Source organism: Pseudogymnoascus destructans, assembly GCF_001641265.1.
Source record: "Pseudogymnoascus destructans isolate 20631-21 unplaced genomic scaffold scaffold_16, whole genome shotgun sequence".
In the NCBI taxonomy this organism is placed as follows: Eukaryota; Fungi; Ascomycota; class Leotiomycetes; order Thelebolales; family Thelebolaceae; genus Pseudogymnoascus; species Pseudogymnoascus destructans.
In genome coordinates, this window is record NW_020167535.1 from 704,781 (window position 1) to 729,172 (window position 24,392).

At 51.9% G+C, this 24,392-nt stretch overlaps 12 protein-coding genes across 12 annotated transcripts; 7 read left to right on the forward strand and 5 right to left on the reverse strand.

Annotated features, from left to right (window-relative positions):
* Positions 1 to 548: 548 nt before the first annotated feature.
* VC83_05987 (uncharacterized protein) lies at positions 549 to 1,306 on the forward strand (the record flags this gene model as incomplete). The annotated part of the gene is made up of 2 exons (XM_024469594.1): positions 549 to 875; positions 930 to 1,306. The coding sequence occupies exons 1-2, from the start codon at positions 644 to 646 to the stop codon at positions 1,304 to 1,306; spliced, it is 609 nt and encodes a 202-aa protein (XP_024322282.1). The 5' UTR covers positions 549 to 643.
* Positions 1,307 to 1,404: 98 nt separating this feature from the next.
* On the forward strand, positions 1,405 to 2,569 carry VC83_05988 (uncharacterized protein; the record flags this gene model as incomplete). Its single annotated transcript, XM_024469595.1, has 2 exons — positions 1,405 to 2,305; positions 2,363 to 2,569. The coding sequence occupies 2 exons, from the start codon at positions 1,405 to 1,407 to the stop codon at positions 2,563 to 2,565; spliced, it is 1,104 nt and encodes a 367-aa protein (XP_024322281.1). The 3' UTR covers positions 2,566 to 2,569.
* Positions 2,570 to 3,302: 733 nt separating this feature from the next.
* Positions 3,303 to 4,246, forward strand: VC83_05989 (uncharacterized protein; the record flags this gene model as incomplete). The annotated part of the gene is made up of 2 exons (XM_024469596.1): positions 3,303 to 3,665; positions 3,723 to 4,246. Exons 1-2 carry the CDS (start codon positions 3,311 to 3,313, stop codon positions 4,244 to 4,246), a joined length of 879 nt encoding a protein of 292 aa, XP_024322280.1. The 5' UTR covers positions 3,303 to 3,310.
* Positions 4,007 to 8,222, reverse strand: CDC27 (anaphase-promoting complex subunit cdc27). Its single transcript, XM_024469597.1, has 2 exons — positions 5,314 to 8,222; positions 4,007 to 5,257 (listed from the first exon to the last, which is right to left on the reverse strand). The coding sequence occupies exons 1-2, from the start codon at positions 7,738 to 7,740 to the stop codon at positions 5,180 to 5,182; spliced, it is 2,505 nt and encodes an 834-aa protein (XP_024322423.1). The 5' UTR covers positions 7,741 to 8,222; the 3' UTR covers positions 4,007 to 5,179.
* Positions 8,223 to 8,375: 153 nt separating this feature from the next.
* Positions 8,376 to 9,573, forward strand: VC83_05991 (uncharacterized protein). Its single transcript, XM_024469598.1, has one exon. It carries the CDS (start codon positions 8,587 to 8,589, stop codon positions 9,091 to 9,093), a length of 507 nt encoding a protein of 168 aa, XP_024322424.1. The 5' UTR covers positions 8,376 to 8,586; the 3' UTR covers positions 9,094 to 9,573.
* HHF1_2 (Histone H4) lies at positions 9,574 to 10,479 on the forward strand. Its single transcript, XM_024469599.1, has 3 exons — positions 9,574 to 9,745; positions 9,959 to 10,096; positions 10,151 to 10,479. The coding sequence occupies exons 1-3, from the start codon at positions 9,736 to 9,738 to the stop codon at positions 10,312 to 10,314; spliced, it is 312 nt and encodes a 103-aa protein (XP_024322425.1). The 5' UTR covers positions 9,574 to 9,735; the 3' UTR covers positions 10,315 to 10,479.
* Positions 10,480 to 11,408: 929 nt separating this feature from the next.
* Positions 11,409 to 12,689, reverse strand: VC83_05993 (uncharacterized protein). Its single transcript, XM_024469600.1, has 2 exons — positions 12,240 to 12,689; positions 11,409 to 12,150 (listed from the first exon to the last, which is right to left on the reverse strand). The coding sequence occupies exons 1-2, from the start codon at positions 12,393 to 12,395 to the stop codon at positions 11,530 to 11,532; spliced, it is 777 nt and encodes a 258-aa protein (XP_024322426.1). The 5' UTR covers positions 12,396 to 12,689; the 3' UTR covers positions 11,409 to 11,529.
* PRO3 (delta 1-pyrroline-5-carboxylate reductase) lies at positions 12,690 to 14,150 on the forward strand. Its single transcript, XM_024469601.1, has 2 exons — positions 12,690 to 12,928; positions 13,070 to 14,150. The coding sequence occupies exons 1-2, from the start codon at positions 12,859 to 12,861 to the stop codon at positions 14,029 to 14,031; spliced, it is 1,032 nt and encodes a 343-aa protein (XP_024322427.1). The 5' UTR covers positions 12,690 to 12,858; the 3' UTR covers positions 14,032 to 14,150.
* A 2-nt stretch (positions 14,151 to 14,152) lies between these two features.
* Positions 14,153 to 16,023, reverse strand: HAT1 (histone acetyltransferase 1). The gene is made up of 2 exons (XM_024469602.1): positions 15,932 to 16,023; positions 14,153 to 15,766 (listed from the first exon to the last, which is right to left on the reverse strand). Exons 1-2 carry the CDS (start codon positions 15,951 to 15,953, stop codon positions 14,280 to 14,282), a joined length of 1,509 nt encoding a protein of 502 aa, XP_024322428.1. The 5' UTR covers positions 15,954 to 16,023; the 3' UTR covers positions 14,153 to 14,279.
* A 136-nt stretch (positions 16,024 to 16,159) lies between these two features.
* VC83_05996 (uncharacterized protein) lies at positions 16,160 to 17,962 on the forward strand. The gene is made up of 2 exons (XM_024469603.1): positions 16,160 to 16,405; positions 16,461 to 17,962. Exons 1-2 carry the CDS (start codon positions 16,353 to 16,355, stop codon positions 17,659 to 17,661), a joined length of 1,254 nt encoding a protein of 417 aa, XP_024322429.1. The 5' UTR covers positions 16,160 to 16,352; the 3' UTR covers positions 17,662 to 17,962.
* Positions 17,963 to 17,970: 8 nt separating this feature from the next.
* Positions 17,971 to 19,692, reverse strand: PDA1 (alpha subunit of pyruvate dehydrogenase). Its single transcript, XM_024469604.1, has 4 exons — positions 19,485 to 19,692; positions 19,236 to 19,369; positions 18,682 to 19,136; positions 17,971 to 18,604 (listed from the first exon to the last, which is right to left on the reverse strand). Exons 1-4 carry the CDS (start codon positions 19,617 to 19,619, stop codon positions 18,099 to 18,101), a joined length of 1,230 nt encoding a protein of 409 aa, XP_024322430.1. The 5' UTR covers positions 19,620 to 19,692; the 3' UTR covers positions 17,971 to 18,098.
* Positions 19,693 to 20,307: 615 nt separating this feature from the next.
* Positions 20,308 to 23,561, reverse strand: VC83_05998 (uncharacterized protein). Its single transcript, XM_024469605.1, has 3 exons — positions 22,572 to 23,561; positions 21,885 to 22,516; positions 20,308 to 21,836 (listed from the first exon to the last, which is right to left on the reverse strand). The coding sequence occupies exons 1-3, from the start codon at positions 23,073 to 23,075 to the stop codon at positions 20,897 to 20,899; spliced, it is 2,076 nt and encodes a 691-aa protein (XP_024322421.1). The 5' UTR covers positions 23,076 to 23,561; the 3' UTR covers positions 20,308 to 20,896.
* Positions 23,562 to 24,392: the final 831 nt, after the last annotated feature.

Here is a 24,392-nt window from a genome sequence, read left to right on the forward strand (position 1 = left end):
CATGGGCACGTTACAAGAACATCGAACCAATGATTCGTAAGGAGCGCCTCTTTGGTTTACCAGTAGGAAACCAAGGTTTCTTCTACCCTAAACCGTCGCAATATTTAGCGATCGCATTCTGGTCAGTCTATGGCGCAAATCGCTAGCGATATCGAAAAACTGCTAGTTTTATCATCAAACCGGGTCAATAGGCCAACTGAGCAATGGGAATAGTTTAAAGTCTTAAGTTAATGATTTTTTATTTCAAAAATAGACTCCTTAAGAAACCGACAGTTCAAAGATGAATGCATTATAAAGATTCATTAGGCACTATAACATACAGGTCGCTACGCTATAAGTGCATCTTTTTGTAAATTTAAGCTAAAATTGACCTTTATCTTTCTTTATCTTACTTTATCTTACTTTTAGTAAATTCTCGTGCATTTAGTAGGCACTATACTCTACTAATTTAATCTAGCCTACAAATTAAGCACAAAGAGATAAGCTCATTTATTCCTTAACTTACAACTCGCAACCCACTCTCCAACCCACAACTCTGCAACCCACAACTCTGCAACACACAACTCCCAACCCACAACCCTGCAACCTACAACACTGCAACTCGCGTCGTCCGTTACCTCTGAATTAATCTTCTCCTCTAATCATGGCTGAGATGCTCAAGCCTACTGACATTGGGGGGTGGGGTAGAGGAGCTGGGTCGTATGGAGGCCTTACTGATGTCGAGTTCAGTTCCCGTTGCCCTCCTACAATTACGCCCCGGACAAGAATTATTGCAGTCTGTGGTGTTAATGATTATAAGCAAGCCTCATCTCCAGATGATGACGGCTGGTTTCATTCTGATTTTTATTTATTTCACCATATTTTCTCTGGTCTTGGTAAGTTAAGATGCCTTGCTATACGAATATCTTAGTATTAACTATTTTTAATAGGGTCAAATCAAATATGGATGACATGCGTGGACCCAGCTACTCTCGTTGACAAATACAGAGAGTTTGTGCATGGTAATCCGTTAGAGATGCGCCGGGTTGTTCTTGATAGAGATATGCTCCCTGACATCCAGGAACCTGGAAGTATGCGAGTAGTGGCACCTGAAATACTTCTAGATCGCTTCCTTGGTACTGTCGAGTATGAGTGTAAAGCTGCAACTTGGAACGATGAACATGTTCTAATCCTTATTTTTGGACACGGGGATTCAGAAAACTTTGGTGTCGCGATTGGCGGAAAATCTACTGTGCTTACTGCACCGCGTCTAACTGTTAAGGATATGGCTTCTGCAATACAGAATACGAAAAATGTTGCTGTGTGACTTCCTGTTACTCTGGCGGATGGGTGACAAAAAGAACTCCAGATGGGTCAAAAGGAGCACTAAATGCAACGGTAATGGCCGCAGCAGGGTCTAAAACCATGTCTGAATCTTGGGCAAAGAGCGAATCATCGGGTCAGGCGACCGGTTCGATTTATGCATCAACAATTCTACAATCTGCAATACAAATGCAGATAGCTACGAAGGAAGGTGTAGAAAGCCAAGAAGATATAGAGACTTCGCCTTCATATGTTGGCTGGGCAAAGTTCATCCATGATATCGGCAGCAACCAGGTAGATCGAATGTTTTGGCGCCACAAGATTGAATTTTCTGCCCAGGACTATCTGTGGGGTTCTAACCACGAGAGCGTATCCAACCTACCAATGGTCGATTACAAGTCGAAGTGGGAGATGCTGAAAGTAATTCCAATCGATACAGCAAACCCCATGAGAAACCGAGCTCCGAATGCCAATGTCGGAGGCAGCATGGCTTCATTAGGCGTTGGGGAATATGGATCTACGACTTTAGGACAGGCGTTCCCAGGAAACTTTACGAACATTGTGGCCGAACAAGCAAGACAGTATCTGATGAGCTTCCCTGGAAATGATGCATCAGGATCCAATCCGCAGCATAGTTGGTTTCGACGTATAGCTAGAGGGCAGATTACCGACAGCGAACACCTCGAAATATTATCTGACGAGCTATGCTACAGAAATGCACTGACTGGAGTAGCCACAAGATATAAGGCCTTTCTTGAACTACAAATGGAGGATGCCCATCTATTCGACACCTGGGCATGGGTACAGGAACAAGAACCTAATGAGCAATGGGACCGCTTCTCGAAAATCCACGATGCGATCCATGATGCCTCAATTTTCGGCCACCCAGCACCAAGTCAAGGCTTCTTTTTTGCTAAACCTACAGAATACTTAGCAATTGCATTTGTTAAATCAGGCCGATCTATGGAACAAGTCCTTGCTGAGATTAAGAAGTTGGCAGCTTGTAGGTTTTCTAGCCTTGCATTTTGTTAATCAAACTAACATTTTTTGCTCAAAATAGTTCGGGGTGTTATGGTGTCGTTTGTCCAAAAACCAATCCTCGATAATCCCGAGGTTCAGAGGCGAAACAACAGATTTTTCCGCACCTTTACCCGCCTCGGGCAACGGTTGAGATCACTCTCCCCGGGAAAAAACAAGGAGAAGACCCCTAAAAAGGAGAGAGAGAAGAATAATGGGGAAGCGAGCGGTAGTAATAGGTTCTAGATTTAGATTCGTGGTGGCTAGTTGCGATTTCTGAGGCAAACGCAAGGGGTCTCTAGGCTTGGATTTGTAGCGAGATGTTACAATTTCGAAGGCAACGGCAAGGGGACTCGAGGGTTGGATTTGTGGCGAGACATTGCAATTTTTGAGGCAATGGCATGGGGAGGCAAGTCGCCGAGTAGGGGAATACGAATCTGTTCATTTCAGAGGCTGTTTTATGATGGCGGAGATATCAGTCTGGGTACAGGCGGAGGAAACTAAGTAGAATATTACTTTCATTCTACTCCTATACTGTGTTGCCGAGAGTTTATAACTATAATGACCCTGCCAGTTTCATATATCATGAGCTACCCATGTCCCCGTAAGTCGAAAAGAGGCTATAGGTACATAACGGTAATTACAACAACTATAATTTAAGTAAAGGTGCTCAATTATACAAGGCTACAATAGGTAAACTAGCTACTGACAAATGGAACTAAGGAAATAAGCTCCCTGAGTCTAAATTGTTAGCATAAGTCCTGAGCCCATCTTCAGACTTTTGGCAAGCACGACTGCCGTTGCCGCACATCAACCACAATAAGCGCCTAGCAAATCCAGTCGTGCCTTCCTTTCTCATAATATTTGACGCCCGAAGCACTCCTAAAAGTATATCCGCCTCCGATACGTACTGATGATGGCCACAATTGAAGAACAAACCATGGAGGAACAAACAATCCAAGAAACACCCCAACTGCACCATACTTCAAACATGGAGCCCCAACCCCCACCCACGCGAAAGAGAAAGAGAGCGGATACTCAAGATGTCTTCGAAGAGAAGGTTGCTAACTTGTCGTTGGATGATTTCCCAACGCCTCCAGGAGTGAACTCGTTCGGTGGAGTTGATGGACAGAAGTTCGCTGAACCCCGCGATGCCGCATCAGCGGGCCCCTTCAAGGAGAACCAAATCCGGAAGAAAAAAGCACCTGCCAACGAGGAAGAAAAGAAGGAACTCTACAAGCTTGATCTATCATACTTTAAAGCTCTGTATAATGCCAAAAGCTATGAAGAGAATGAATGGCCTGCTCACGCGTACTGGTGTCGCCGCAAGTTTTGGGAGCATTACTGTAAGTTGACTTCCTTCTAATATATTTAAACAGTGTTTATTGACGACGTTTACACAGACAGGGCCGATCTAAGGAGCAAATATCCAGAGGCCCCAGAGTCTCCCGAAAACCAGATGGCATCCCTCCGCGAAGGATACGCCAACCATCGCCCACCATGGTGGTTCCCCGGCTTCCCCGACATCGAGAAAACCCGCACCAGATTCCCCACAGCCTGGAGGCACTACGAGAATGCCATCCCACAACCACCATCCCCAGATAAATACGATTTTGACGCACACGATGCTCAAAGGGCTATTGAAGCATGGAAGCTGATGACCAACGAGCAGCTCGAGATGATGATACAGCTAGGCGAACCTGGCTGCCTGATGGAGCGAGAGAGAATCAATGCAACCACGGAAGTCATTGAAGAGTATAACCAAGCGATTCAAGACGTGCAAAAGCGCTGCGGGCGTTGGGAGAAGCGCCTTGAGTATCATAACAATGGGATTCTTCGAGCGAAGGCTTTCTTGAACCAGCGCCGGGCGGAAGAACTTGCTGCACACGAGGAAGAACCGGCACGGAAAAAAAGACGTACAGACTGAGGCACTGTTTTCAATCTTGTCCTCTGAAGGAATTGAAGGGAGTCGGATTTCTCATTCAACACGGAAAGGGGTACCACGTGACTTCACCATCTGGATGTTGTCAAGGAAATGATAGTTCTTGTAAGATAGAGTCATCAGAAGGATCACCATGGGATAGCTGGTATGCACAGAGGTTTGTTTGGCAAGTCGTGGAAAGTCAGCCAATGTTATGGCAACGCGGGGAGATGGAATTTACCACGTGACGAGGCCGTCTAATTCCGCGATGAGCTCTGTATTGACCTTTTGTTATCCTCTTTGAACGCTTTTGCACATCAGATAGGTAGAAAAAGCACAATCACAAATCATCACAATCACAGAATGAAGCACTTGAGACAAATAACTGTCGTCAGCACCAATGCTATTGCATGTTCCCCAGCCGTAGCGTCCACGCACTCGTCACCCCTATATACAACCCCCCCCCCAAGTGGTGCCGCCAGCCCTCAGCCGCCCTACTAACGCCTCACTCATATCCGTATCCATATACCCTCCCCCCCCACTTCCATATCCATGCTATGAACCAGCCATCGTAGTTCAGAAAAATAAAAAACAAAGCCCGAATACGCAATGCAACCCCACCGCCGTCGTCACCCGCGCAAATATTCACTTCTCTCGTATGTAATGATGTGAAAGTGCAAGGGGCACAGCAATGCAATTATCCCGCAAGCCAGCACCTCCCAAATGCAAGCTAATGATAAGGTATCGTTTCGTAATAGTAGTAGTGCCTCCGACCACCCCCCCAAAAAAAAAACTCCCGGGCGCCCTCGTCTCTGCTCAGCTTGTGTGACGGAGTGGGAGCCGTGGGCGTGGACGGCAAAAAAAGTGTGGAACAAACGCCCGCCGCCATTCCTCGTTTCGCATTAATTCAGCATCGTGTCCTCAAGAGAGAACGGCGTGCTACGCCATCATCGACAGTTCATCGTCGTCATCGTCGCCTTCAAGACTCTCGATTGCGCTCTTGATCTGCTGGCTTGCCTGTGTGCGTCGTTAGTGGTGGTTCTGGAGACAAGGGGAGACAAATTAAAACATACCTTTGGATCCAAGTTCAGCGCAATGGTGAAGTGCCTCACGGCAAGCCCCTTCTCCCTCATTCCCTTGTACAGTCTTCCGAGCAAGAAGTGAACCATCGCCTCGTCCGGCGCCATATCCTTGAGAACCATTAATTCCTGGAGTGCGACTTGCATCTCCCCAATCGCCATCAGTGCACGCGCTTTCTTGAACCGCATGAGCGTGTTTCTTGGCGCCAGCTCTGTGGCTTTCGTGAAGAATCCCAGGGCTCTCCTTGGCTCTTTCTGCTTCTCCAGAACTGTGCCGATGCAGCCGATCAGCACGGCATTGGTGGGGTTGATGATAGACGCGGCGGTGTAGTGGGTGAAAGACTTGTCGTAGCTTCCAAGCTTTTCATAAACACGGCCTACACCGTAATAGGCATTGTAATGGCGCTTGTCGGCTGCCATGCCATGTCGATACGCTGCCAGAGCTTTGTCGTACTCCTCGTTGGCGACGTGTTCGTGCCCTTGCAATGTGAAAGCGTAAGCAAACTTTGGATTCAGCTGCGTCGCGCGTTTGAAGCACCGTAAAGCTTGTTCGTGCTCTCGTGCCAAAGACCAAGCATTGCCCAAAGCACACCAAGCGTACGGAGAGTGCCAGTCGGCATCTATCAACTCGTGTGCGAGGAACGACAAGTCTGTCTCTTTCTTGAGATGCCACAGAATGGTTGAGTAGACTTCCATATCCTCAAACCTCGTGGGAGCCATCGTCCGTATCTTCTTGTAGTAGGTTTCGGCGTCGGCATAAGCAGCCTGTTCGTAATGTGCCTTACCCATCTGCGTCAAGACCCAAGGTGTGTCCTGTTGCGCGCGAGGCAGTGAACTGTATACCTGCAACGCTTCCATGCACTCATATCGTGATAGGGCGAAGTATCCGGTACCCAGCTTCCTGAATAGCTCAAGTAACCATCTTAAAGCTTCTTCTTGCCTTGCAGCCTCGTTTTCCAACGATTTCTCAGGAGCAGCTGGTGCGCTGTTGGCATGGTGTGCTCGCCGAGGGTACTCTTTTTGGTCGATGTCCATTTCTTCCATTGGCTTCCTGTTCCCACTGACGACACGACCAACCGTGGATGCACTCGACCCGGGCCTCATCATTCTCGATATTGGCGGCCTCGCTTTCTTCAACTCTCGAGATTGGTTTCCAGTTCCCGTGGATGCAGAGGCTGTGGACTTGCTACTGACAGGCCTTATTTGATTGAAAAGCCTGACGCTTCTTCGTTGTGGCGCACCAGGGTCCTCCGGCTGTGTCTGCCGTGGCTGAACAACTTGGCCAGAAACGGTTCGTTTCCTTTCAGGGACCAACAAAGGTAAGCCCGGTGGCCGTAATGAACTCGGCAAGGTCCCTTCCAGAGGAGCATCTCTTTGTGCATCAACTTTCTGTGATCTTTTGACTGGGACCCCACCACGGTTCATCTTTGGCGGTACCTCCATACCGTAATCACCAACCTGCTGGCGACTCCTTCGTACTGGGGCTTGCGGAGGTTCAACAGAAAATGCAGAGACAACACCTGGCTCTCTTCCCATCGGTACAACGCTCACATCCATTTGCGAGGTGGGCCCAGTCGGCGTTTCCATCGTATCTGGCCCGAGTCCCCCTCCACCAGCTAAATGGGAGATGTTCATACTGCTCTCATTGACCTTTTGTGACAAGCCAAATAGGCCGCCCCCATAACTTCGAGGCTGCGCAGTATTAAAAGGGTCTCCAAGGTCTGTCGCTATTGGCGCCGACCGCGCTGAAGGTTTGGATTGTGTCGAATCGCTGAACAATCCGCCACTGAGTCCCTGGCTGACGCTTGTTTGCGACGATACCAAGTTCTCCGGCTGCTGTGCGCTACTCCGGATCACAGCCTCCATCTCTGGGCTCATCTTGAAAATATTTGGCACCAGAACAGTTGCTCCCATATCGCAAAGAATTGTAAACGCATCCCACATGAACGGGTTCAGTTTGAGGGCCTCCTCTAGGTAATTAATAGCCTTCTTCTTGTCGCCATATCCGTGGTATAATTTGCCCAGAAGGCAGTTCACAGCCGCCGCGTCAGGTAACGGGTTCCGTGAATATTGATTATGTTTTCCGAAGCTACTCCTTCCACCCCATAGCCCTCGGCTCTTCTCCAGAGCTACTATTCCATCTTTATGCCGTTCCAGCGACAGCGAAGACTGGGCGAAAACGTATGCACACCCCAAGTGTGTTCCTCTCGAGCCGCCAGCTTTGCTATACTCGTACGCTGACTTGGTGTCGCCGAGGCGGAAATGACATAATGACAGGAGGTATTGTGATTCAGAAGATCTGTGGTCGAACGCAACCAGTCGTTCGGCGAGGAATAGGGCGTTCTTGAGAAGGTTGTTATCGATGTGGTAGTGTATTAATTGCCTGAGTTGGTTCGCGACACAGGTATTCGAAGGCGCCATGCCGGCGCTGTGCAAGAAGCTCAGGATAGTATCTATGTGTCTCTTCTATGTGGCCATGGGAGTTGTCAAGTAATAATACTTGGAGGGTCGCAGTATTGGTCGAGGTTGTTCGAGGGACGCCGAAGTCCCAGCACAAAGCTACCGGAGTGAAACGTAACTGCGCCTGAGCCACCGTTCAGCCAAATACGTAGTCGGGTTCGACGAAGGAGTCGTTAGCTTCTAGTGTTGAAGAGTGGGAAGGGTGGCATCGGTGACATGGACGGGTTTGTTTGGCGACGGTTGGTACTGAGAGGCAATAACGAACGGAAGAACGAGTGATGCCGAACAAGCGGTACGACGACGGACGCAACACTATTCAGTGGCTTTTCGGATATTATATTCAGCAATAGTAGTGGCTATTATTGGAGCGCACTCGAGGATGATTGATTGCCACACTTTGAGGAGAACGGTGGCTTCTTCTCAGGTGTGTCGCGGTGTTGTTGTTGCACCTGCTTTCAGCACTTACCATTCGTTGGCTGCTTGCGGTCCAACCCAGCAACGACGGTGTGATTATGTAAGCCGAATCCTTGACGGCTACCCTTAGCCGCGCGCTCTTGATCGATCTAGCCTCACTGGAAAAGGATTTACAACAGTTGCTTACGACATCGATATTGAAAGATTCCGAAGATTTGAAGCTGTGCGTGGAAGATAATAATTGACTGGCGAATGATATATTTCCGCCTTAATATTTAATACTACGCCAAATACATCTGGAAACGGCGCAATATTCACTCCTTTCCGCCAAGCGGCACACTCGGCGCCGCACAACAAACACACTCGTCGTACACCGCATCCAAAACCTTCGCCATGGCTGGAAAAGCCCGTAAGGATCTTGCCAAGGCGAACGTGGCCGCACTTTCAACCCTCCACATTGGCAGTCTCGTCTTCAATGGCGCCTTCATCGTCGTCAGCCTCATCTTCCGCTCCCGCTCACTCCTCACCTACGCCGTACTGTCCATTCCCGCCCTTGCGTGCCAGTACATCCTCGAGTCCAGCGGCCGCCCAAAGTACACTACGCTGAATGGGAAGTCAAGCCTTAAATCCGCTGGGGAGGACTTGGCCGCGCCAGGACTGACCGAGTACCTCTTCGACGTCGTGTGGGTCACGTGGGCATGCTTATTGGCCGTCCTTGCATTGGGAGACAAAGCATGGTGGCTGTTTGCCATTGTTCCCGTATTTGTTCTGTGGAAGGGCTGGGGACTGATCGGTGCCGCGAGGGGGATGCTGGGTGGTCCTCAGGGTCAGCCAAAGGGCGGGGAGGAGCAGCAACAGGCAGCTCCACAGAACAGAAGGCAGAGGAGGATGGCGGCATGAGAGTGAATGGTTCAGAGTGAATATGTATGTATATAGATATCGAGAGTGTATGATAATGAATCAATGGGCTGGATCTCACCTGGAGCTGTATAGCAAATACGGGCATGGGATGGTGAAATGTGTACTCCGAACTCTACTGGGACGTGTGGGGGTGATGCTGAAAGGTGCATGGTGTATGAGACTTGAAGGATATACAATGTCTCCTTGTATATATATCTCGAGCAGCGTCTCCTTGAATATATATTCGGTTGTATATATATTTAGGAGATCAGAACCAGAACAATCTGACGTGCATCGTGGAAGCCAATATCGGCTACTTTGTTGATCTTGTCCAGTGATTCTCGGCTGTTTCCCCATTTCGCTTGATGGTTCCCTGCAGGACCGCGACGAAATCACAAAAACAAAAGCCGTAAGAGGACTAGCGTACCCTTCCATTACTGAGTGATTCAAAACGCTCACAACAGGAGGAAACACGCTTATATCAATAAGTGCCCATTTCCACCCCCGCTTTCTTCTTTTGATCCTTTTCATCTACGACATATCGACAACCCAACAACAAATCCATCCATCATCAACCAACGCGTCTATTTCGACGTGCTTTACCATCAATAAACCACTCACACATCCTCAAACAACTTCATCATGACTGGACGTAAGTAATTTCACCCCTCTATTCCATTTTATTTGTTGTCGAGGTTCCGCTTCATCAATGTTGTGGTCGGCACGGGTTGTGATGCATGACTTCATTATCACTTCCAACGCGCTTGAGCCTCAACGCCACCATAACATCATCAACCATTCCTTGCAACACATTCAATCAACATCACTGTCCATCGTTGAAACAATACTGACGCGTTTTTTTTAGGCGGAAAGGGAGGAAAGGGACTTGGAAAGGGCGGAGCCAAGCGCCACCGCAAGATTCTTCGTGACAACATCCAGGGTATCACCAAGCCCGCCATCCGCCGTCTCGCACGTCGTGGAGGTGTTAAGCGTATCTCAGCTAGTAAGTCTCTCACACAACCACCCTCGCTATCGCACCCATACTAATTGGCAACAGTGATCTACGAAGAGACCCGTGGTGTCCTCAAGACCTTCCTCGAGGGTGTCATCCGTGACGCCGTCACCTACACCGAGCACGCCAAGCGCAAGACCGTCACCTCACTCGACGTCGTCTACGCCCTGAAGCGTCAAGGCCGCACCCTGTACGGTTTCGGCGGTTAAGCGTTTCCTGTACAAACAAACAACAAATACGCCACACCATCATTCCTCTCCGTCACGATCTCCCAACATCTCTTGGCCTCGCTGCACCCTCGGTGGTTGTATTTCGATTCAGACATACGTTACTTTTGATAGTCTTCGGACGGTCTAGCATGCTGTTTACGGCAGGGTTTCTTCTGTGCTCACACCGAGATGCACCATCTTCAACTACCTGATCTGGCTTCGGTTGATGACTTCCACATTCGTACTTTTGATAGTCTTCGGATGGTCTAGCATGCTGTTTACGGCAGGGTTCGAGTGGTTTCATCTCCGCGTCTCGCTCCTGCGGATCAACGCGCTCGTGTTCGCGTTATGGACGTCTTCATTGGTGGAGGGGGTTTGATGAGGTGGCTTTTTTGCTACTCTGCATTGACTTTTTTAATCGGTGATGGCGTTTATGAAGGCTGTTCAAGCCGTGGATGGGAGGATATGGGCGTCTGGGCCGGTTTATGGCTAGTGTTTTAGAAACACAGATTCAATGAAATTACATGACAAATCATTCGCAATGTGCAAATACTCGTAATGTCTGACCAAGTACCATACATGACAACCAGTGTTGAAAACAGATATTTTCACAAGGAAGTCGCTTTCCCACACATGGCTACGGTTGTCATGCCGTGGCCATTACAGCCTTCCATATGGTCAGCTGCTCTGGGGTTATTCATATGACACAGGTGCCCAGTTACTGTTTTGCATTCTCATCATGGCTATTCACATAAATCAGACGCTGAAAAGTCATACCAACTTTGCAATAGAACCGGACGATCTCAATCTGCTGGCACCGCAGGTGTCAACCCTCAGCCATGAACAGTCTCTCTTCGGATTCGAACAGCACGAGTATTTCCATGGTTACCTATTCTATCTCGCCAGCATAGAGAGATGGAAGGTTCGCCTGGCGTTGGTGTCTATCAAGCCTTTCTACTTTCCGAGTACGAACCGCTCGCTGGGCCTTCCTTTCGTCACATATGATTCTTTCAGGAGCAGGTTTTGGTATATGTATCTACGCTCTCATTGCTTATCTCATGTTACATAGCTTGAACCTAATTCGATTATTTGGTGGCTATCGTAGATCTACATGCCCATTGCGCTACCTTCAGCGCTACCCCAAACGCCATCAATGCTCCTTGCCCCCCCAACGCCAGCAGAACCCATATGCCCAATCCCACAAACCCCCCCTCATCACGCCTCACCCGTCCCCTCAATATCCGCCTTATGCTCCTCCGCACACCTCTTCCGATCCAGAAACTCCTCCTCAAACAACCGATAATCATCACTCCCCACACTACTCGTCTCCTCAAACAACATCTCAAACTCCCTCTCATCCTCATCCTCCCCCACCGCAGGCGGCACCGCCCACTGATGCTCCCTCAACCGCTTATGCCTCTCCCGATCCTCTTCGATTCGCTGCTCCACCAGCTTCTTATCAAGCCGCACTCCGCCTGCGTCTCCACGCCGGTCTTCCCACACGCCGTCGTCAACGTCCATACCCTCGGCCTGCTGTGTCGGCGAGCCCCCTGCTCCTTCTAGGCCGGGCATCCCGCTATCGCGCTCCCGGAGGAGCTCGTCTATCTCCCCCACCGTCTGAGCCTCGAGGTACCCCTTCGCTGCGAAGCTGGCGAGGACTTTCTGCACGACTTTGGTGTTAGCAGCGCCCGACCCGTCCTCAGGCGCCACGGCGTCGACGATGCGCAGGATGTCGCGCTGCATCATGCGGATGTAATCGCGGTGGCCGTTGGTGTTGCTTAGGTCCGCGAGGGCTTCGAGGAAGTAGAGGATGTTGGCGCGGTTGTTCATTGAGTTCTACAGCCGGCGCGGGTCAGCGGGGTCTGATCTGGGAGGAGGGGGGAGCGCGAAGGGTGGGAGGGCGCGGTCAGATGGTTGGTGCTTACCTTTTCGACTTGCTCGAGGATACAGGAGTGCAGGTCCTCATCCATATCTTTGTATTTCAGCGCATATTGCGCCGCTTTTTGCGAGCTGGTCACGGAGGCATTGAGGTGCTGTAGCTGGTTCGTGAAGCGCATGCGCACTTCGAATGGGTCGGCCATGGCGTACTCGAGGAGGTGATAATTTCTAGTCCGTGAATTTTTTTAGTAATGTGCAAGAGCTCGACGACGACGGTTGTCGAGTATGTCTTGGGTTATCTTTGATTGTGGGGGTTATATATTGGCCCGTGCATACTCTTGAGCTGGGCTATTGGGCGGTGGGAACAGGCAAAATTATGGTTGGAAACGGGCGGGCGGTAAGAGCTGCAGAATTGGATGGCAAGGCGGCAGGGAAGGGCAGAATAGGGCTTGTGTTTTGGACGATGTGGAGCTATTGCGGGGTACTCCACTTCCAAGAGGAATTGGTGAGGCATATAGCACTGTCAATATCAACGTCGACTTCAATTATAAAGATATTTACAAGCCAATTGGAAGTATAAGTCACATATAAAGGACTTAATACACCGCCGGGCTCTCTCTATACCTAATAGCCACAGACAAATTAGTCTATAATATAGTCGCCGTCATGGCTTCAGCATTCCTCACAACTGGACGTCGCAAGGAGGGCGAGCAGGTTCTCGCATTCATTGGCTGTGGTAAGCTCTGAATATCCCATTTACACTCTTCACTTCTGTTCCTTCTGTGGCACACATGGCCCGATCCTGGACTTCCCCTCGAGGCATTCAAACTAGCATTGACAGTGCCACCCTCTTGAATAAATGCTAACTCCCATCAAGGCACCCTCGGAACCGGCATTCTCACCGGCATAATGTCCTACGTCGGCAAAGAAGGCCCAGCCTTCGTCCAAGACGAAGCCGGCAACACCGAACCCCTCCCCTTCCTCCAAGACAAAGAAGGCAACCACCTCTTCCCCCCCACCAGCTACATCGCAACCTGCCGCTCCAACAGCGCAGTAGAGCGCATCACCGCCGCCGTCGACAGCGCCAACACCACCGGCGAAACCTTCAAAGTCATCCAAAACGACAACGTCAAGGCCTGCCAGGAAGCAGACGTCATCATCCTCGGCTGCAAACCCTACATGGTTTCCGGCATCCTCTCCAAGCCCGGCATGATCAAGGCGCTTGAGGGAAAACTCCTCATCTCTATCTGCGCTGGTGTTGCGGCTGAGGATATCGAGAACACCCTATACGGTGGCAAGCCCGGTGGTGTCGGACGCTGCACCGTTGTACGCACGATGCCTAACACCGCGGCGGGGATCGGGCAATCGATGACTGTCCTTGCCACCCCAGCAACTCCAATCGACGAGAGTGTCTCCCTCCTCATCGAAACGATCTTCAAGTGCGTCGGCGAGGTCGTATGGCTCCCTCCAAACTTGATGGATGCCTCCACCGCCCTCTGCGGATCCGGCCCAGCATTCTTCCTCCTCCTCCTCGAGGCTGCGATTGACGGCGGTGTTGCGATGGGACTGCCGCGCGCAGAGGCTACGAAGATGGCGGCGCAGACGATGAAGGGTGCGTGTATGGGTGTTCTTGGGGATAAGGAGCAGGGAAGGGCACCTGTTCACCCTGCTGTGTTGAAGGACCGTGTTACCACCCCTGGGGGGTGCACTATTGGCGGGCTGATGGTGTTGGAGGATGGTGGTGCGAGGGGGGTCGTTTCGAAGGCTATTAGAGCCGCGACGGTGGTGGCGAGTAAGTTGGGGCAGGGCGTAAAGAATGTGAATGGTGCGAATGTTTAGAGGGGGTAGATACCATCGGTGGTTGGGCGGTTCCAAAGCTCGCCAGTCCCGTTAAAAGTAGAGAAATAGACAACTTGTACATAGAAAAGCATGGACAGACAATAGAAGTCAATACCACGGTTCATAAGTTTCCATTCCGCGTATCCACACGCTCCACAATAGCACCCAGCTCCGACGCCTATCTTGAATAATGCAATGCAACCCCTGAAATCCACCCATCCATGCCCAGTCCCCCCATCCAGTATCTACTAATCCTCCTCCGCCTCCTCCTTAACCCTCGCCTTCTTACTCTGCCTCACCGACAAATCCAGCTCCCCTCCCTCCGCCACCCTCTTCCCCGGCGGCGTAGCACGCGACGACGCACTCGCCTCCGGCACCTCCAACGTCTCCTTCTCCACCACCTCCTTCCCACCATCCAACTTCCTCAACAGCCGCGCATAATCCGACTCCACATTTCCCGCCGCCTCTTCCAACTTATCAATCCTCTCCGCGCGCTCAAGTTGGATCAAGCTATCCTTGTTATGCTTATATAGCCTCTGCTTGACCAGCAGACACCAGAGCCGGTATTCGTGCTGTCTGAGCTTCGTCTCAGGGGTGTTCGCGCTCTTGTGCTCTAGCGTGAGGGATTTGCGGATGCTGGTCGGGATGGCGGAGAGTAATTGCATCTCGACGAGGCGCTGGAATTGCCGCGGTGCGATCTTAACTTTCTTGCGTAATTCGTTGAGGGTGGATTGCTCGATAATCTCGTCCGAAGGAACTCGTCCCTTCCTCCTCACATTCGCGGCTGTGTTGATCTTCAGAGCCTGGAACTGGGGAAGCCTGCGGAGGTAGATGAGGTCATTCAGATCGCGGAGGTCGTCGAAGGCCTCGTTGGGGTCTTCGATGGTGATTTCGACTGTTTGCGGATCGGATTGATAGTGTGCGAAGACGGTTGAGTAGAGGCGGGCGCCGTGGCCGCCGCCTTGGAAGGGGGGGAGGACGATGAATTGGCTTATGCGCGAGCGGATGGGGAGGTCGGAAAGAGATTGGTCTGGGAATGGGATTGAGGCGTCTGAGTTGACGGGGAGAGAGATTGCTTTGCGCTGGGTTCCTGGGGCGCCAAGCGGGAGCTTGGGGATTAACGGGTAGTAATTGTAGACGGTGCAGTAGCCCATGAACGTGTATGGGGACGCCGATTCGTCTGTAGCTGGGCTCTTCTTGTACAGCAAGAATACAGTCCAGCGGCCTGGCCCCCACTCCGCATCATCAATCGCGGTGCCTCCTTCAATAAAGAGAGCGACGAGTATTTGCAGGCGGCGGAGAAGCTGTTGGATTGCGGGGTCTGCCGAGTTTCCATACCAGATTTCGTATGCTGCATCACCCTTCTCGTAGCTCTGGAGGAGCTTCCCTGGTGGGGTGAAGTTCTTGAGGTTTGGATCGTTTATGGCGGCATCAAACGCGGCTGACTTCTGGAACGCATTTTCTGGCAAGAAGTCTGCGAGGAGGCCTTTCAGGTCCGTTGGCTCGACGTCTCCGACAGCTTTGAAGCGCTTGCTGTATGTGATGAGCACTCCGGGGCGCATATCGGACTTATTGTATCTCAAGTGAATCTTCAAGCCCTGGTATCCGAATATCGACTCTTCTTCGCCGAAGATGGGGTATGTGAACTTCGGATGAAAGGTGGTTATGGTTTTGGAGGCTTTGTTTTCTGGACGGACGAGTGAGATATGCAGGGCATCATTTGATTGGGTCGACCCTGAAGATGAAGTCAGTTTTTGCCAGAAACTATCATCACAAAGTATGCGCCGCAGATCATATTTTGAGTTCTCCAGCCTGGACAGGCTGGAGAACTATGCGACAAGGCACGGTCCTTGAGGCTGTAGCAGCGTGGAATCTCGTAGATAAAAGGAATATAACTTACAATCGTCCGGTGAGCTTGCCATCCTTAATCGAGCGAGGGATTGAAGTGAAGTTGACGATTTACGGAAATATCAGGTCAGTTTTGAGCCGCCGTCGCACTTTCAGTCGCGCGAGTTGAGCGCGTCTCAATCTCCAATATACATGGTCCCCCGTACTAGCGCGGCTAGTGGCGTTTGCTCCACTTCGTAACCTTCCCTTTCCCTACGCCGGCATGGCGTCAAAGAACATACGTACAGTTACTCTACCTCCAACCCACCATCTCCAACACATTTTGATTCTCGAGACATCACCTGTTGTTGGCGCTCACTCGTCATATCTGCCACTTACAACGCATGCCTATATAAGAGACGATGCTTATTTGATTCTCGCCACATATAGAGGGACGTTTATAGCACCAAATAGGTGTCCAAAAGGGATTCAAGATGTTAGACGGATTGTTCATCCTGCTCGTGCTGAGCGTGGTGATGGCAGTAGCGTAAGTCCCTCCACACCCATACAACTTGCACCCCTTCCTAACTGCCGTGCAACAGCTCGTTCCTAGCAGGAGCATTGCCTTTGTCCATGAGCCTGTCTCAGTCACAATTGCGACTACTATCGGCAATCGGAATGGGAGTCCTCGTTGGAACCTCCCTGGTAGTAATTATCCCAGAGGGAATCGAAGCCGTCTACGCCTCCTCAATACCAATCCACACAAACGGCGCAAGGGCACCCACCCTCACCCCCCGAACCTTCGATAACCCAACCTTCTACGAAGCCGCCAGCGCCCTCCCAGGCCTCGTAATCCCGGACGACATTAGCATCTTCGAGCGCCGCGCCGACACCGACCCCATCGCTGACACCGTGCACCCCCCTCCGGGCCCAGTCGTGCCTGAATCTTCAAACCTCGAAGACTTCCCCACAATCCACAACGACGACACCCCCATCAGCAGCAGCAGCGCCTCCACCACCCACCCCTCCTCCTCCACCAACCACACAGCTGAACGCTCCTCACCATTCTACATAGGCCTCTCCCTAATCACCGGCTTCATCCTCATGTTCCTCATTGACAAGCTCCCCCGCCACGCCTCCTCGACCCTCCAATCCCCTCCCCCCCGCCACATCAGCCTGAACAACCTCTCCGACACCTCCCCCACCGACCCAATCTCCAGCGACTCCTTCCTCCACTCCCTCGCCCCCTCCCCCAAACAAACCCGCAACTTCGCCACCACAACCGGGCTGGTCATCCACGCTGCCGCTGACGGCATCGCCATGGGCGCCTCGGCCACCTCCTCAAACACTGAATTGGGGTTTATTATCTTCCTCGCGATAATGCTACATAAAGCGCCCGCGGCGTTCGGACTCACCTCTGTCCTCCTCAAACAAGGGCTCTCCAAACGCGCCGCGCGGGGGCATTTAATCATCTTCTCCCTCGCCGCCCCCATCGGCGCTCTGACCACTTGGCTCTTAGTTAATATTGCGGGCGGGGCGGGGATGGAGGGCGAAAAGGGGCAGTGGTGGACGGGGATGCTGTTGTTGTTTTCGGCGGGCACGTTTTTGTATGTTGCTATGCACGCGATGCAAGACGATGCCGCGCAGCATGATAACTCCTCCTCGAGCCCGAACGGATTCGGGGAGGGCGGCGGCGGAGGGGGGTTGCCGAGGAAGGGAACGAAGCCCGTACTGAGGGATACGCTGGCGAGTGTGGTGGGGATGTTGATTCCGTTGGTGACGCAGGTTGGGCATCATCATTAGGGGGTGTTGTTGCGGTTTTATTTATGTAGATAGTGTGTTTTGGGAGTTTGGGGAGCTTGGATGTCCTAGACTGGACGGGGTGGGTTTGAAAAGTTGCCATGAAAGGGGGGTAGCAGCGTGTATTGTAGCTGGTTATGGTATCTGTTGTTACTGCTGCCGCTGTTGTTTGTGCTGGTGCCCCGTTTAAATGGAACTTCTTCACACATCACACATCGTATATGCAGTTTTTATGACTTTGTGCCCTGCGTGGCTACAGTTCCGTCACTCTATTCCCTAGTGTTGTCACGGTGTACATGCGACGTCAAAGTAGGAGACAAAGGAGCATATATTCTACGAGTCCGGTATTATCTTACACTCCCCACTGTCTCTCCCTGCCAACCCTCCCTACAAACCCCTCCTCACCAATCAATCTCTCTCTAATAGTAGTACGACGTCCTCTAATAGTAGTACGTTTCATCCACCGTCCTCCCCCTCATAAACTCCGGCTCGCTCCCCCTAACATAAATATCCTCAAACAGAATCTTCTCCGACGCCTCCGGCGCCACCATCTTCTCCGCCTCCGCAACCTCCTTATCCACATCACTGCGCGCCTGCTTATCAATCCCCTTCAGCTCCTCCTCGCTCACTACCTCCCAATCCAGCAGCCTCGACTTGAGGCCCGCAATCGGATCGTTCGTCGAGCGCATACGCTGGATCTCCTCGCGCGTGCGGTACGTGGTTCCGGGATCGGACATGGAGTGTCCGCCGTAGCGGTAGGTCAGGTACTCGAGCACGATGGGGCCGTGGCCGGCGACGGCGTGCGATTTGGCGTGGGCGACGGCGGCTTTGACGGCGAGGACGTCCATGCCGTTTACTTTGAGGCCGGGGATGTATTGGCCGCGCTTGTAGTAGTCGGTGAGCGCGGAGGAGCGGTTCATAGAGGTACCCATGCCGTATTTGTTGTCTAGACGCCACTGATTAGTCTTGAAGCTCACTTCACACACGACGCGAGTGTCAATGGAAGGGGAAAGGGTGACATACTCTCACAACCAAACAGCACCGGCAAATTCCACAACTTCGCCATGTTAAACGCCTCAAACACCTGTCCCTGGTTCGACGCACCATCTCCATAAAGCGCCACCGTCACATTCTTATTCCCATTATACTTATGCGCGAACGCCAGCCCCGCCCCAACCGGCACCTGCGCACCCACGATACCATTACCACCATAGAATCCCTTAGCGAACATATGCATCGATCCGCCCTTGCCGTAGGCAATGCCCTCACGCCGGCCCAGGAGCTCGCCAATGATGGATTTCACGGACGCGCCGCGCATCAAAGCGTAGCCGTGGCAGCGGTAGGCGGTGATAACATCGTCGGATTTGGTGATGGCGTGTTCGATGCCCGTGGCGACGGCTTCTTGGCCGGTGGAGAGATGGCAGAAGCCGCGGATTTTCTTCTCTTTGTAGAGGCGGTCGGCGGCCATTTCCATGCGGCTGGGTAGGGAGTTAGTTACGGTGTCGTCACCATCAGGGGCGAGGGTGGGGAGGAGTAGGGAGCTGTGGGAGCTGTGGGAGGCGGGTGAGGGTGCTTACCGTGTAGCGACCATATCGTAGTACATCTTCTTCAACTCCTTCTTCGTAGTATCAAGCGTGTACGACGGCGGATCAAGCTCATAAGTCTCGAAGCTCTCATCAGAAAGCTGGACCTGGAATGGCTTATCATCCTCCTACAACACCGTCAGCAAACCCCATCATCAAACCCCATCATCAAACCCCATCATCAAACCCCATCATCAAACCCCATCCCCTACCCTTCTCCCCCGTCTCAATTGGCTATCTTACCTCAGGAACACTCTCCTTCTCCGCATGAGCCGACGCAGCATCCGTCGTCACAGCGCGGGTCATCACCACCTTCCTCGAGAAACTGGCTTTCGGCAAGCCCGCCGCCCGACTCGTCCTCAATGCCCGTGAGAACATCTTGTGTGGCTGATGTGGTGGTGTTGCTAGGGTGGTGCAATTGAACAACACTTCGCGGGTTTGGGGAGCAGAGAGAAATGTTGTTGGAGAAGGGCGGCGGGGGACCATTCAACATTATTTTAGCGCGGCGGATTGATTGGGGGCGTCACGTGCTTTGGGGGTACTAGGGGGTGCTTTTTAGCGGACTGATTGGGGGCGTCACGTGCCTTTGGGGGTACTTGGGTACTTTTTAGCGGATTGATTGGGGAGTTGGTGCCAGGACGGATTAATTAAGGAATGTACGGGGGACGGGATGTCCGCCGTAATTGAGCGAGTTGAGGAGCCAGTTAGGGCGAGGTTAATTGTAAATATACTCTGTTATAAGTTATTCAAGTCATTCAGGTCCGAAATAATTTTAATAGCTTCTAAATTCCAACTAGCTGCCGAACAGAACATCGAAAGAACACTCCCCTAAACATAAAGTGTGAGATGATTACGTTACGTGTGGATTAGGCCTGCAGGACACCCTTACAATCAATCCCTGGGCACATCCCTGGGCACATCTGGGCACCTCACCACACCGTGCACTGCACTCGCCAATAAAGTTGAAAAAACACCACTTCTCGCTCGTTCGGTGGATTTATTCGTATTATTCAGATTCGGTCTTTTCCCATAATCTAAGTTTTCAAGCCATAAGAAGCCAAGTATCAATAATAATTCAACTGGGAATGCCTCCCCAGATAATAACCCCCCCCCACCACCCAAGTTTGCTCCATCCCATTGCCCATGTCCCTATCAGATTTCCCAAATGTCCCCCCAACCCATCCAACCAACCCAACCGATTTACTCCAGCCCTGCCATATCGAAAAAAAAGTTATAAAAAAAGAGAAAAGACAAAAAAACTCCATTGTTGTGATGCATTTTGTGTCCGAGAAAAAACCGCGCGATGTTGTATGTTACGTTCCGTTCATTCTTCAGGTCGTTACGAGTGTGACAATGGGGTGATGATTGTGGTTGTGTCCAATGGTAGCCGTTTCATGGCTGGAAATCGAACGCTGAGTGAGTAGAGGTAGGTGGAGGTGTTTGAGGCATTTGTATTTGTCTTTACAGACATACATAGTGTATAGCAATAGCGAGTTGTGTGAGGATGGTCAGTATAGACGATTAATACTCGTACATTTCGATAGTCGAGGGAGATCACGTCTGAGTCAACGCGTCGACGATAAGGTGCGATGTGAATTCCCGTCGTCGGAGTTCCATCAAGAGCTCAAGCCGTACTGGCACGTCTCCTAACTCACTCAATCATCAAGAAACGTCCTCGGCCGTGACGGCGCCGTCGAAGGTCCCGCATCCTCCATATCGATATCATCCCTCGCATACGTAGTGCCCAGCGGATCCAACCCCCCTATATCCTCATCCGCCCCCGTAAACCGATATCCCGTCTCACTGAGCGGTCGTGGGGGGAGGTCATGTATAAAGCCCGCTCTCTCCTGGGTAGTCTCCAGAGGAGGCGAGAACGACCATACCTCCATAATAGTCCTGTTGGAACGACTGGCCATGACCACACACTTCTCTTCTTCGAACGCAACGCGCCACACCGCGTCGGCGGGGGCAGTGAGCTCGCGAACGAGATGTCCGGTCTTGAGATCCCAGACTTTGACGCGGCCGTCGCTACCACCACTGACAACGCGGTTATCGTCAAACTGCAAACTCGTGACACTATTATCATGCGCCGCCAGTCGATGAATAGGCGCCATCTTCTCCAGCGACCACACCCTCACAGACCCGTCCGAACCGCCAGTGACAAGCGTATTCCCACGCATCTGCAGCTGCCCAACAAGCGACGTATGACCCTGCAGGATAGCTTGGCAAGTTCCGTTCTCCGGGTCCCAGATGCGCACGCTGGTGTCTAAGCTGCCCGTCGCAATTCGCTTTCCGTCAAAGGCGATGGCGTAGATCTGGCTGAAGTGGCCGTTCAGCGTGCGCAAGCAGCGTCCTTCGGAAATACTCCAGACTCTGGCGGTCGTGTCGTAACTGCCGGAAACTACTATGTCGCCGTGGATCTCGAGACACCTGACGCTGGCTAGATGGCCGACGAGGACGTTCTTGCAAAGTCCGGTCTTGATGTCCCATATCCTCAGGGTTGTGTCTCGAGATCCGGATATCGCGGTGTTGGCGTCTGACATCTTCAGGCATCGCACAGTCGACGTATGACCCCTCAGGGTATGCCTGCTCTCACTGTGATAATGTTAGCATTGATACGGAAAGTGTCGCAATAAAACGTACCCAGATGCCATATCCCAGACCCGAACATCACGATCACATCCTCCACTGACAAGTGTATCCCCCCACGGAACCATCGCCCACACACCCATTACATGGCCCTGTAGCGTCTTCTGGGTATCACCGTCGGTATCGAAGACGTGAATCTTGGCGTTGTCGAGTGCAACGACAATGTACTTCGGCGTAAGATGTAAGCTGGTGACAACGCCCTGATCCTGCGTAATGTGTCGCGAAACATGCTGCCCGCCAGACCTCCACGCCGTCTCAACCAAGTACCTCTGCTTAAAGTAGGACTTGTGCGATCGAATGGGCGGCCTCTTCGCCATCTTCGAGTGCGCCGTCACAGTGTCGAAGCTGCGCGAGTGGGATGTGAAAGGCGGGGCTGAGGGCGCGTAGTTGGCGCCGAAGAGTTGTGGCGCCGATGTCACCAAGGGATATGCTTGAGGCCTGACCGGCAACGGTGGAATATTCGTATTCGGCTCGATGGTGTCGTCGCGGACAGAGAGTCGGCGCCTGTAATCGTGTCTCTCACAGAGGTTCTTCCAGGTCATGTCGTCAGCCAATAGATCCCTCCACCTCCGTGAGACCTGTGACGCTCGGGCCAAGACCTTCCCATCATCGAGAAATGACAGCACCTAATCCGAACATTAGTACCCGAAATCTCAAGCCGTCGACAAGAAAGGGCCTTACCCTCAAACATAACTCGTCCGGCAGGCTGGTGAAGGGGTCCTTCTTTAGCAGCGGGCTGACATATTGTGATACAAAACTAAGCTGCTGGCTCGTGCACAGGTTCAACAGGTCCCCTAGTATCCTCGTGCGCTCTGGGCCCGATCGTTGCTTGAAGTATTGTCGGATCTGCGCGAGGAATATGTCTTCCTGGTCCCCTGCTGCACTCCAATCCGGCCTCATGTTGTCCGGTCCAGGACTCGCTGCCGGCGTTGGCGGCGGCGGGGGGTCATGATTCGAGTGTGTAGGTGAGTCCAGTTCGGCGGGTGTCGTGAGGTTCGGTGTGGGAGGGCCTCGAGGCCTTGTCTGCACGATCTTCTCGACTCGGGCCGGCATTCTGGTGCTCAATGTGTCGAGGGTGAGGACGTTGCGGGTGGGTGAAGGAGCGGTGCCTTCCTCTGAATTGGCCATGGATGCACGACGATCTGCGAGGCTCTTGGATCTGTACACTCCGTCCATAGGGTCCATTGTGAATATGTGTTTGTGGTAGTCGTAGAGTGTATAGTAATGTCAGGTCGAGTTGAAGTGGTGGGAGGGGCTCGTAATGCGTTGAAGGGTCATAGGATGCGTCGCGGGTCGTGAGGTCAGTCAACACGAGGAGATCGTCTAGCTAGATCGAGTCCTTGTTCAAAGGGCGGGTCGAGGTGGCTCCCTAGCCAGCAGCACTTGGAGTCGAGACGTAAGGGGGCGGCTGCATGCGAACAATAGTATTGTCGTCACCTCACCACGACGTAAAGGGGACCGGGAGGCAAGACGCAGGAGCGGTCAGTTTAAAGCACTCGCAACCGACCCAAAGTAGACAGTGTGATGCTCAAGTTATCTTCGGCCAAGGATCCAAGATAACCAAGAAGGTTCGAGAGGATTGTGAGGAGCGGGTAAGGCGGTTTTGTTGGAGAAGGGCTTGGGGGGATTGAGAAGGGTGTGTGGTGGTGATGGTGGTTGTGGTGGTTGTGGTCGAGGCGGTGGTGATAGCTTACTAGAAATTCGGGGGGGGGGGGGGAGAGGATGATGGAGGCTGAAATGGGCGAGTTTGGGCAGTTTGTGGTGGTGTTTGGTTTAGGGGATTGGGCTGGATTTTGGGGGATCCTTGGGGGATTGTTGGGGGCGTTCTTGGGGGTTCCGGTGGTAACTCTAGGGCTCCTTTAGTGGTCTCGGTGGCGGCCCAACCACTAACCATCGTGGTGATCGAGTAATCAATCACTGAGGGGTCCTTGGGTCCTAGCCGCATGTACCTCTGCTTATAAAATGGCCTGAAATGGTACTTGCCCCGTCGACAATGAACGAACAGCGATTCAGAAAGGGCAAATTAGAGTAAAATAAGTTGGAGTAGCCGAGTCGACACGCGGGAGCGGGATAGATTCCTGTATTGGAGATTCCTTAATATTATTATTTTTACATTCTCTATTTATGATGATTCTGATTCTCTCACATTCAACAATCTATATCTGTCCCCTCCACTAATCCCCGAAACGAGTAAAGAGGTAATTATATTAACAAAAGTGGCCAGTCGTCGAGTACATACGAGCGAGTAAGTTAAGAATATACTCCGTACACCAGCATTGATTCTATCTAAAGTACAGAATACCTCTCTCTACCTTTAACTCGGTATTATCTTAAGTACCCTCTACTTCTCACCCTCCCCGCTCAATAACCGCCACCACCACCTCCACCTCGTCATATGTCTCACCCCCCATCATCCCCCCCATCATCCCCCCATCCCCCCCATCATCCCCATCATCCCCCCCATCCCCATCCCCATCCCCCCATCCCAGCCACCCAGGCCAG